The sequence below is a fragment of the Periplaneta americana genome, chromosome 13, assembly GCF_040183065.1.
Source record: "Periplaneta americana isolate PAMFEO1 chromosome 13, P.americana_PAMFEO1_priV1, whole genome shotgun sequence".
Taxonomy (NCBI): Eukaryota; Metazoa; Arthropoda; class Insecta; order Blattodea; family Blattidae; genus Periplaneta; species Periplaneta americana.
The window spans coordinates 100,026,085-100,039,718 of record NC_091129.1 but is presented as its reverse complement, the minus strand read 5'-3'; the positions used below and the strand labels follow the sequence as shown (position 1 = coordinate 100,039,718).

Here is a 13,634-nt window from a genome sequence, read left to right as displayed (position 1 = left end):
TAACAGGCAGGGTTTGGAATTGAACGGGCTACATCAGCTTCTTGTCTATGCAGATGACGTGAATATGTTAGGAGAAAATACACAAACGGTTAGGGAAAACACGGAAATTTTACTTGAAGCAAGTAAAGCGATCGGTTTGGAAGTAAATCCCGAAAAGACAAAGTATATGATTATGTCTCGTGACGGGAATATTGTACGAAATGGAAATATAAATATTGGAGATTTATCCTTCGAAGAGGTGGAAAAATTCAAATATCTTGGAGCAACAGTAACAAATATAAATGACACTCGGGAGGAAATTAAACGCAGAATAAATATGGGAAATGCGTGTTATTATTCGGTTGAGAAGCTCTTATCATCCAGTCTGCTGTCCAAAAATCTGACAGTTAGAATTTATAAAACAGTTATATTACCGGTTCTTCTATATGGCTGTGAAACTTGGACTCTCACTCTGAGAGAGGAACATAGGTTAAGGGTGTTTGAGAATAAGGTGCTTAGGAAAATATTTGGGGCTAAGCGGGATGAAGTTACAGGAGAATGGAGAAAGTTACACAACACAGAACTGCACGCATTGTATTCTTCACCTGACATAATTAGGAACTTGAAATCCAGACGTTTGAGATGGGCAGGGCATGTAGCACGTATGGGCGAATCCAGAAATGCATATAGAGTGTTAGTTGGGAGACCGGAGGGAAAAAGACCTTTAGGGAGGCCGAGACGTAGATGGGAGGATAATATTAAAATGGATTTGAGGGAGGTGGGGTATGATGATAGAGACTGGCTTAATCTTGCACAGGATAGGGACCGATGGCGGGCTTATGTGAGGGCGGCAATGAACCTTCGGGTTCCTTAAAAGCCATTTGTAAGTATGTAAGTAAGTATTATTATTATTATTATTATTATTATTATTATTATTATTATTATTATTATTATCTCTTTACTTGCTTTATTATTATTATTATTATTATTATTATTATTATTATTGTTATTATTATTATTAAACCTATAACATCCATACCAGATAAGGATTCTTGCATTGAAACAAGACGACTTACAAAATACAAGTAAAATTTCCGGACAGCTATCCTGGAAAAGATTTTTTCTTATATTGTGAGGACTCCTTTGTGAGCTTCTTTTATTGTTCTCGAGCATTCGTATTCTTGGCTATCGGCTTTGAAGGCTTCTCTTTAGTTGTCAGCCAGCAGTGATTGTTATCTTCACACATTCCTCTTACTCTGTTGATTCATGGTCTCTCATTCAATCGCGCAACATGGCCAGCTTATTTACATTTCACATTTCTGGCCCGGTCAGCAATAGCCTTGATTTTTGTTGTGTCTGATTTCCTCATTTCATGATCTATTTCGTAATTATATGTTCAACATTCTTTCCTCCACTTTACGTTCACAAACACATTTCTATTTGTTAACTTGCCTGGATTGGCCAATGTTTCTTCTAGTCATGAAGTGAATTGTTCACTTACCAAGCCGGCAAAGATAATTGAAAACTCCCCCGGAATAAGGGTATATGGTACATTGTTTACCTATGTACTCAGACCCTTATTCCGGTGGGGTATTTAGTTTGTGAAGTATATTATACCTATATAGTAAATTATTGTTCTCTTAAGCCTTGATTTTTCTGAACCGACGCATGCGACATGCGAGATCCGAGGTCCGCCTCGCACAAATCCGGACTACACGAGAGATAGTGAGTGGTTTCTATGGCTGTGAGGTACGCAGACCTCGCTCCTCGCAGTTATAGAAACCACTCACTATCTCTCGTGTAGTCCGGATTTGTGCAAGGCGGGCCTCGCACCTCTCAGGTAGCATGCGTCGGTTCAGAAAAACCAAGGCTTTAAGAGGGCGGACTCCACTGGGCTGAAGAAGTTTGTTATTCCTTAACTAATTTTCACTATTTAGTGTTTATTATGATCGTTAAAATACACCCTCTGAATTTGGAGTGATTTGTATACGTAGTTTTGAATTTATTACAAATTAAAGAAATATATTTGAATAATTAATTAAAACAAAATTCCAGGCTTCCTTATTTTTCAGCTTTCAACCTGGAACGTTTTTAGAATGCACATACGAATTATGTAAACAAGATTTATTCCATGTTTTCTTTTTTGTATAATGTTCATGTAGGAAAAAAATCAAAATTCAAATTTTTAATTTAATATTTTCTACTTTTTCGACTTCGATTCAACATTTTTTTTTTTCAAATTAATGCATAGTTTTTTATATCCATAATACATTTTATGCATAAAATAATATGTGTACATAGAAGATATGAGAGATGATAGACGACATTTGGATCATATGAGGAGACAAAGAGGAAGGCAGAAAATAGGAAAGACTGGAGAATGCTGGGTTTGCAATGAAATACCTGCCATTGGGCAGAACATTATGAATGAAAAAAATGTTATGTTTTATTTAAGGACGCTCGCAACTGCCGAGGTTATATCAGCGTCGCCGGTGTGCCGGAATTTTGTCCCGCAGGAGTTCTTTCACATGCCAGTATATCTACTACTGACATGAGCCTGTCGCATTTAAGCACACTTAAATGCCATCGACCTGGCCTGCAACCTCGAACGTAGAAGGCCAGCGCTATACCAACTGCGCCAACTAGGCCGACGCTATGAATGAATGATATTTAACTTTTCAAGGAGCACAAGTTAAGCACTTGGAACATTTTCCATTATAAACATTTGCATTGTAAACAATGTTTTTCTCTAGAAAAAAAACACTAACTTCAATGAACAACATAAAGGGCAGCGCACATGTAATTTAAATGCCGCTTTCGTTCTTGTAAGGGGTTAGGTATAGCTTACAGCAGTAAAAGTTTTGGAAATATTCAAAATTTTTTTCCTCCATTACTGTATCTTGTACAATAAAATGAAAATTGGTATGTGTAAAACACTATCCACCTGCTATATGAAAAAAAATCCTTAAAAATGTCCGCGCATGAAAAATAAACATGTCCCCGTGTGACGCAAGGGTTGGGATATGATTTTATACCAAAATCCCACTTTGGCTTCGAAATTATTTCAGGCCTAAGATCTCAGTAGTTCCCCCCCCCCAATACCCACTGTAGTTTAAAAAAGTATAGCACTGCTTTCATAACATTGTATTCTTCGTGTGAGTTGAGAAGGGCGTGGAATTAAAGTCGCGTCATGCACAAAACTTGGAATATTTTCGAAATTACTTTGGATAAGTTTCCTAACTTCCATTTTATCTAATACTATTACAAATTCGGTCCTGACGTTTAAGGGCATCAATGTGACGACAATTTTTAAATCAGCGGCACGCCAGTGTACGAGCAGCTTTTCAATTGTGGTCCGATGTCAAGGTTTTACAGATTGACCTCCTCACTCCTTGTAAATAGAGTGGAAACGCGTGAGAAGAATAAAACCGACCCGGTCAGACAGGTGTAATGATCACATGCAGCATCCCAACTACACTTGCTGATCTAATCGCCTGGGTGATCTGCTGTGAAAGTTTGCCGTGAGCTTCTAAGATTGCACCACAGTCTAGTATATACAGTCACGAAGCTCAATACGTAGGAAATATGCATCCACAGATAGTTGCTAACCACTAGGATCGCTATTGTCGCCTCATCACAGACAATGCGAAATAGTACCTGCACAGTCTATTGTTCCTAGTACCCTCATAAACTCAAGCTTCGTGACTGTATATACTAGACTGTGATTTCACCATGCAGTGCTATTTGAAATTCGTTAGATGGAATTCAACTTGATTAACTGCGAATGTGGAACTCAAAATATATTTCAAGAACTTTCAATTTTGGCCAGTATTTCCAATTTATGATTATGTAATGTAATGCTAGGTTTTTTGTGCACTCGTTATGGTATGAGTTTCGTGCCGATTGTGCTGTTCGGTTATACCAGCTTCACCATCCGCCGCACTATGCTTTCCTCCCCAGCCATCAAGTCCGAATACCGTATCTCTAGTGGTAGACTGTCGTAAATTAGATTAGAGGTGAGGTGTGACAGTGCTTTGCCGTCACAACTTCGAACTGTGGCAGCTCCGGAAAAATCGCTGTGATAGATAATAGTGATTTTGTCACAGTATGATTTTTGTGTTCTGATGATTTTTGGGGATTGTGGGGCTCCGTTGATTTCCAAGTCGTCTAGAACTCAATCACTACCTTCTACTTATCTGTGAACAAACCACGAGGAATACCTACGGTTTCTCATCCTGGGTCGACAGATGTTTATGTCTATCGCTCTTCAGCAAATTGAATTGATTGAATTGATACCGGTGCCATGTCTTATATCAACAGTAGTCATTAGGGCGACGTGATATATAATATTACCATGGTAATACTCGGCGTTATCTCACTGGTTATTAATTCCGTCGTTATCATCAATATCACCATGTCACGAAAATAACAGAGTGTTCCGGTTTGTGAAAATGTTCATTTTGAGTCCTGTCTAGAACCTTTACTGCCATTACCAATCTTTGGATAAATCATCAAGAGCGCCAGCCACGGCGGATGACCGATCCGAATCCTGACAAATCCAATGGGTGCCCTCTCTTTTTCGAAACAGAGATGATCATGGAAGGAGAATTGTGGTGGGTGTTGTTGGTGGAATAAAGACGGATAAAACCCTTACAATATTAATTTTTTTCATCACAAATAATTCACCATTGTCAAGAATTGAACTCATGCTCGCTGTCGTAAACCAATTCTGTGGCTATTGAGGCACCAATGCTCCTTATGCGCATATGTAGGCCTATGTGTGTAATACTTCTCGTTATGTAGTTGTTTTTTTTGGTTTATTAATGGAAGAGCTCTCAATCTCAAAGACTGGGCAAACCGTGTAAGAAGAATTGGTTACTTCATCTCACTGTTACTTGGTTCTCGGTTTTTTATAGCAGCTCTATTTTATTGTCATTGTTTCATGCCGTTAAACAATTGATTTTAAAATGATACAGAGAGATCTAGAAACTGTTGAAAATATTAAATTGAGCCTTACTTTTAAAAACGTTCCAAAAGTAACAGAGAATATTAACTTGGTATGTGTCATTACTTGATGTCGATCACTCCTGTCTGAACTAAAGATACTTGGATACGCCTACCATTAATCCCGGATTTTCAGGGACCGTCTCGATTTGGAGCTAAGTGTCCTATGTCCCGATGAAAGCCTTTCAGGGCGCACAAGTGTCTTGATTTCTGAAGAAATAATTTCTTAAAATCATTCTTACGTTGCATGGAACCAAAATAGAATTATTTTTATTTCTCCGTGCCAGTATTAATGCAATACCGTTATCTTCACATTATTATGAATATGAGTACGATACTGGCCACAGTCGACTGGAGGCATCGATAGAGAGCGAAGTGTTACACTATCGTACCAACATGGGTGAATAATGTCAGTATTCATCCATAGTATCAACTTCGGCAGAGGTGGAGTCATACATAGACTTTATTTAGAATGTAAGCTCTGTGAAAGAAGATTCAAGTAGGCCTAAGCTTTTTGTTGAGTTGATATTACGGTAATTACAGATAATTTACAAATATGGAGCATAAATTCTGTAAAATTGTAGGAAGAATGGCTGCTTGTTTCGAAAGAACTGAAATACCAAAATATGTGTTGTTCATCTCTTGCCATTGCCATTGAAATAATTTTTTGTTTACCTGGTTGAAACTCTGGAACTGAGAGACTGTTATGTTCGATGAATTAATATTGGACAAAAGAGAAGAAAAACGTGTGAGAAACAAGTCTTGATAATAATATAACATTGAAATATAGTTTGAAAAGTTCCTGCATAGAAATGTATATCTTGCTTTCATATGATGTTTACCTGAAATAAAAGATAATTCCCAGTGAAAAATATGTGTGTTTGTAATGTGTTCCTGCATTTCGATTCACTGAAATGGAATAAAAATGTTATCAAGCCTGAAGTGTATTCAATTTTGGTGCTAAATTTTAATTAACATAGTCCTATATTTCAACCTTTTATAAAAATGACGCGAATTTTTTACACATAAATGTTTTGTTATCTTTTACTCATTAGCAAGTAGGCACGACTTCACCTGTTAATGTGTCCCGGTTTTTTCTTGGAAAAAATATGGTTGGCTTGTACTTGGAGTGCAAGTCAGACTCTGGCAAAAACTCCCAACGCATGCAGGTTTAGAATCGCAGATGTTTACTCTGGGCTAACATACTTTGTACCTCGGATACAGATCTTTGTCCAGGTCGGATGAAGAATTGTAAATGGCATCAGCCTTGGAGAAAATGTACTCAAAGAAGGGCTGGTTCTGTCTGCGGTCTCACACACGTGTCTGTCTGTTTGATGAAGTAACTGACGTCGTGTTACGTCCTACGCTTCGAAGTTTCTTCACCTGTCCCATTCCTAGAGGCTACATTCTCATGACGAATTTCAGTAATGGAAGATTTAATGTACCCATTAGCCTAACTATTCATGTGTATGTATTTAAGAAATGAGAAGCTGTAGACAGGAAACCAGTTATGAAGACTCGTGCAAAGAACTACTAGATCTTGAATCTTTCTCGAGCGAGTCTAAACCGAGATCTGTGTTGAGGCATTTGAAAGATTAGAAAGATACAAACTGAAGCAAATGAGAATGTAATGAAATGGAAATTCTGTCATAAGTATGTAAAAGTTAATACTAAAACATGAATGCGAAATGCACAAAATATATTAAAATAATCACTAGGCCTATACATTTCTCAAGTGCAGTTAATATATACATGACAAAACCTAAAGAGAAAACATTCATTTTCCAACACAGTAAATCATGATACACTGTACACTTCTATTCGCAGAAGTCCCAGAAGAATAGAGAGTAACGTTTTCTTCGCTCGTCATACAGTCCAGAACTGGAATGCTCGGATTACTAGCTGTTTTGATTTAATTATAAAAGATCAGTTGTCAGTATATTTTCGAGTACTTCGAGATCATCAAGTCCCGCGCACCGTAACGTTGTGGTCTTAAGACATCATGCTTGGACTCGCGTTACGGAATGAACGCTGGTTCGAGTCCTCATGGGGAAGGAATTATCTCGTGACATTTCTACCAGTATATGAGATTGGTGTCCACAAATAATCCTGATGAATTTTGGGGAACTACCGAAATCCGATTTCTCAAACGAACTGTAATGGTTTGGAAGATCACCGTGCAGATTGGATGATCGTTCACCTCTGTTGAGTCATGTGGATTTAAGGCCAGCAGTCGGTTGGTCGGCCTTGGCTCTTCATGGGATGTTGCGCCGCGAATTACGGATTACTCGAGGTCAGCAACAATGTCCAACATAATGTATAATATTATTAATTATTACGGGAGATCGGAATTAGCATGGCTTCCTCTTGGAGGAAGTGAAGGTGGAAGTCTCGTGTTTTTTTCCTCTCGTTATTTATACTAGCTTTAACATCTCTGGTCATATCGCGAGTTAATCTTTTGGGTGAAATCCGAAGGCCTGTGTACTATTGTTGAGACTGGTTCTATTGCTGTGAACTAGATGGCGACTGTATATGTTTTACTGATTTGTTATGAATATGATTTCGATGATAAATGAGGCCGGTGATATTCAGGGATGTTGTGGCCCGAATTTCCTGGCATTTGCCTTATGGTTGAGAGAAAACCCTGAAAAAACCTCGACCAGGAAATTCAACCCGAAAGGGAATCGAACCCGGACCCTCTGCGTAAGAGTCTCGTGTTGTAGATTTACGGTGCGTAAAATAAGCCATGCCTATGGCAGAAGGCTCTAGGGAAAATTCGTGGACCATTTCTCGCCGACGCAAATTTTCAGCACTGAATACTCTCTGCAGTTGAAAAATATCGTTAAATAATGTACTACTACTACTACTACTACTACTACTAGTACTGCGGCATCGGAATGGAATTCTGAAAGAAGGGAATTTTTAAATCTTAGAAAAATGCAAAAATGCGTTGGCCTGGATTGTGACTTAGGCAAAAAGAAGAATAAAATTGAAGATACATCATTTTAATACGAGTATCTGTAACAAACTCATCCAAGTTAATGATATTTATTTGCACAGTGTTCGTGAACTAGACGACGAACGACATCTAACACTTCAACAACTACAAATCTCAAAAGATTCTCTGCCACTAAATGCAAAAGCAAGACATTTATGAGCCATCGGTGTAACTCAGTCGGCTGAGACGCTTGTCTGCCAATCCAGAGTTGGGCTCGGGCGTGGGTTCAATTCCCGTTTAGATTGATTATCTGGTTGTTTTTTTTTCTCCTGTAAGACGAATGTCAGATAATGTAGGGCGAATCCTCGGCCTCATTTCGCCAAATATCATCTCGCTATCACCAATACCATCGACACTAAATAACCGAGTAGTTGTTGCAGCGTTGTTAAATAATCAAGTAAAAAAATATATTTGCGAGACATTGTTCGACTATCTTTAGAAGAATGGCGTCAACTTCCACATAAAGGACGAGGAATCTCGTTATATGAAGAATGCCCCAAAGTCAACTCGTGAGTAACACAAAAACGATCTCTCTTCATCAGAATGTCTTGTAATACAATAGCGTTATGCTCTGTTCCAGGCAGATCCTACAATACCACCCGTTGCCGCCTTGAGGGCTGTAACGAGACGGAAACTCTCTCTCATTTATTGGGGTTCTATTGGAAAGACAAGCTGATGCGTAATAACAGGCACAGAAGATTGAGAACATCAATAGCCATTAATGTCAAAAAATAAGATTTGGAGGTTTTTAAGGAAGTTCATATACAGAAAGTTCCTATGCAGGCCGATCCCAGATAGTAATGTACCGTCGGCTTAATGATGGTAGTGCGGAGCGCCTGTCCCAAGGAAGCTAAGTGGTAAGAATGGAGTGAGACCAGTCTGCGTAGGGGAGCGTGTACGGCCCTGTGCGTACGCCGGCGTACGACGCTCGTCGTCCGCTAACAGATTTTGTTAGGTAGAAGTTGGAATGGGGTCGATCTGCATAGGAATTCTCTGTATTTTCAAAGATGTTTTCAACAGAAGAGCAGATAATATTGCTATTAATAGACAACATCATAAAGCAGTGATATTGGATCCAACTGTGTGCTTCGGAAGAAGTAATCAGCAGGCCGCACAAGTTGACCGTAAAAAGAAAGATATTTATAAACTTGTCTTCCATATTTGAGTGTTAAATAGGCCTACTCTAATCCTTTTGGAAGCTGGACTTTCATTGGTATTTTATTTGGTTCAAGATCTCTACCAGAATTCACATATAAATTCTTGAAAACCGTTGATTTAAATTTTGTAACCATCAATCAAATTGTTATTTTATTTGGTTCAAGATCTCTACCAGAATTCACATATAAATTCTACCAGAATTCACATATAAGTTCTTGAAAACAATTGATTTAAATTTTGTAACCGTCAATAAAAATTGTTATTTTATTTGGTTCAAGATCTCTACCAGAATTCACATATAAATTCTTGAAAACCGTTGATTTAAATTTTGCAACCATCAATCAAATTGTTATTTTATTTGGTTCAAGATCTCTACCAGAATTCACATATAAATTCTTGAAAACCGTTGATTTAAATTTTGTAACCATCAATAAAATTGTTATTTTATTTAGTTCAAGATCTCTACCAGAATTCACATATAAATTCTTGAAAACCGTCAGTTTAAATTTTGTAACCATCAGTAAAGTTGTTATTTTATTTGGTTCAAGATCTCTACCAGAATTCACATATAAATTCTTGAAAACCGTCGGTTTAAATTTTGTAACCATCAATAACATTGTTATTTTATTTGGTTCAAGATCTCTACCATAATTCACATATAAATTCTTGGAAACTGTTGTTGATTTTAATTTTGTAACCATCAATAAAATTGTTATTCAGACATTAGAGGATTCAGTTCAAACTGTATTTTAATTTATTTTAAATAAAATGTTTAACAATTCAGTTATATGATGAGAAAACTCCTGGATTCATTTGAAGCAGGTGGATTACAAGTAAATATGAAAAAAAAAACTGAATATCTTGTAGTAGGTGGAAACGGAAGAGACATCTCCTTACACCAAGGAACTATTAGAGCTGTCCAAAAATTTAAATATTTGGGGTCATATATTGATGATTTAGGGAGTTGTAACTCCGAAATAGATAGTAAATTGGTGCAAGCAAGAAAAGCCGTAAGGATGCTGAATGGAGTACTGTGGAGCAGGACGATATTGAATGACACCAAGAAGAGGATTTTGACGGCGATTGTGGAAAGTATAATGACATATGGCGCAGAGGGATGGACGTTGGTAGAAAGTAAAAAATCTAAGATTTTGGCAGTGGAAATGGACGGAATACGACGTAGTGCCAGAGTTTCCAGATTAGAAAGAAGGAGAAATGAAGAAGTGAGACGGATGATAGATATAGAGGAGACAGTGATGGATAGAATTGAGAGACGAACTCTTCAATGGTATGGACATGTCAGAAGAATGGAGGAAAGTAGGTGGCCTAAAACTCTTTTGGAATGGTCACCTCATGGTAGAAGGAAGCGGGGTAGGCCAAGAACAACCTGGAGGGGACAGATCCATAGATTGATGAGTGACAGGTCCCTGGAAGGAGATGAATGGCTTGACCGGGAAGATTGGCGAATGGGAATACAGGGTAACCGCTAAATAATGGAGAAATCCTCAAAAGTAAAAAGTAAGTAAGTAACAATTCAGTTATATGTTCACGAATGTTGGCTTCCTGGATCGTTTAGTCAACTCTGATATAGGGGCAGTTCATTTGTGTTTTTTTTTTAATAAATCTTACTACTATCCACTTCTGTTATAACACTAGTGTTCTTTGAGCTTTGGTCGTGACATTGGAATTCCCACGAGGTTTGGCACTTTTGTAAACATGAGCTCGTTAAGGATATATTGAACAATTGAACACTCAAATTTGGGATAGGTAACTTATGATAACGCGACAGAAATAAATTAACGCCAAAAGAACGAATATGAATCGACCGAACTATTGTTTGTAATATACAGTATATGGTAACATGTGAGATACTTACATAGGGTAACTATTGCCAGCGGTGGGACAGAATAGTTGGTGGAAGCGTTTGATGCAAGGAACACCGCGAATAATTTCTCCTCGGATCTCCAGACCCAGAGCTAGTGACAGGGCTGTCCATAATATCTGCAAAAAGAAAATTAAAATCGATTTTATTGAACTTGTTCGGAACAGATATTTTTATTTATTTATTTATTATTTTGCTAATAATTGTAACATAAAATATAATATATACATAAAAACTTTAGCTCGCCTCTGAAAGAGTAGAACTCGTGCTAAGGGGCGGATTCCTGAATTGAAATTAATAATTATACAATACAATTTGTCTTATGTCTACTATGCAATTATTATAGTATATAAATTTAAATGTACAATTTTTCAATTTTTATAAAATCCATACATAACTTTTTAAATTTAATACTAGAACTATTAGAATTGACAAGATTAGGATATTTAAATATAAATTTGTTATATATTCTTGGGTCTAAATTACTACTATGATTAAATACTGTAACATTGTTGCATTTTGGTTCAAACAATCTTAAAGAATTCATACATTTTGTTTTATAACTATGAGAATACAATTCAAAATTATTTCGATTTTTATGTATGAATTTTATTAATACAATATAATAAATTTGTCTTACGTTAATATGAATGCATAGTTAACTTACGAAGTATGTAAACATGAATAAAACCTGGCGCCGTCTTAATCTTGTGGTCGTTTAAAGAGAAAAGATAAAATATAAAGTAAGTGTATATATTACCTTCCTCTTTGCACAAAAATTCTCAATAATATACTATATACGTATCTCGAATGATAACACCGCATGTTATTAAGAAGACAGAGTGATAGAACAGGTTCACCAGATGTTCCGATTTCGTCGGACATATACTGCTTTTTCATCTTATTTGAGCGTCCAGCAGGCTTATCTTAAATGCAGTAAAAGTTCTCTTTTTAAGCTAATTGGAAATTTCTGATAATTTTAAACTCATTACATAATTCGGTGAACAAAAATAATCGACCATATGACAATTATTAATGAGGCTAAAATGTTAGATTTTCTCGTCAATTGTACCTTGAACAAAGACTTCTACTTCTTGAGTTCTGTACTGCCCTAGTAAGCACAGAGAGGGGTAACTGCAGTGTAGTTAGTTCTGAGATAATTGCACTGAAAAGCTTAGTATAACATGTAAGCAAATGCACATACTCGTAGTTGTACATCGTTTTTAACCCTTAAATTCGCAAAGTATCCTATAGGATACAACAGGTTAATAGGCTATATGCTATAAATTTAATAGAACAATAGAAAAACATTAGTAGGAAAATTAAAATTTCACAATACTTTAATATTGTACAATATATAATAGTGCATTATGCAACGAGCCTATAATGGTAGTAATTAAGACGCAAGTATGATTGTTTATGAAACGAGCGCAAGCGAGTTTCATAATTTTCATACGAGCGTCTTAATTACCATTATAGGCAAGTTTCATACGACTTTTTATGCTCGACCATATTTCTAACTTGAAAGTATTCAAAATTATGGTTATGTGCGAACTGACCTGAATTGTGAGATGTGCGCAGACGCGAAAGTATTGATTTTTTCCGAGGCCGAATTTCATTGATCTTGGCACAGAATAAGATGAACATTACTCTGGTATAACCTGAAAATTTATTTAGAATTGAAAAACGAGATGAAAAATTGAATTTATTTGAATATTATTTACAATTAACTCTAATTATTATAGTAACAGAACATAACCTTCTGCGACAGTATTGCATTTCCAGCCTCCATGATTTTTCGCTAATTCTCTTTCGATTGCATATCCGAGAATAATCCATACTTGCGGTTTTATAACGGTACAAAGCTGACTTGTCATTGGCTGAACACCTGTAAGCTGACTTGTCATTGGCTGATCACCTGTATTTTAATGAGTAGGTGTACTTTAATGACATGCATTAAAGGACTGCTACCAGGTGTATAATTACTACATTTCGCCATGGTCGAGCATAAAATATTGGAGCGGCGTCAGGAGGAGGCAAACTGCACGAGAGCTGGGAGTTCGACTCCGGAGCTAGAGATCTGAGTCTGGAGTCTTCTACACTACAGAAACTCGTTGAGGCTGCCGGTGGTTCACTGCTTGCATCCGGAGTTACAGGAAACATGCTCGATTTCGCCAACAAGACACTTTGGACTGGATACGTTTTTAAGTATATTACTGAACATGAATTAGACTCGGAGGAAGATTTGAAAGCAATCAGCTGTTGACAGATTTAAACTTTTGTTCGACTTTTACTTGGAGGGACTAAGGAAATCAAGGACCTCGGAGACCTAACTTCAGACTTCCCAAAGCAGAATCCTACTGCTAGCACATTCGATGAACATTACTTTCTATGTGTGTAATAATTTTTTAAACATCGTTTCCTTTTAATGCTTTAATAAATATGGACATTGCGTTAGTTGTTTTCTTTACAGTCCGACACTGTTTAATAAACTAGTGTGAGAAATGAAGTTTTGCCAACTTAAGGGTTAAGGCTTATAATTTAGAATTTCGATACGATCATGAAATTCTGGCAATAGATGATATGAAAGACACTCTTTCAGCTTTCCTGCCT

General features: G+C 36.9%; 1 protein-coding gene across 1 annotated transcript in view; it reads right to left on the bottom strand.

Moving 5' to 3' along the window:
- The window catches only part of spz3 (Spaetzle domain-containing protein 3), a 339,160-nt gene that overhangs the window by 33,749 nt on the left and 291,777 nt on the right, over positions 1–13,634 (bottom strand). The window contains exon 2 of the mRNA XM_069843631.1: positions 11,016–11,140. Within this exon, the coding sequence (XP_069699732.1) occupies positions 11,016–11,140 (125 nt within the window). The remainder of the gene's footprint in view (positions 1–11,015; positions 11,141–13,634) is intronic.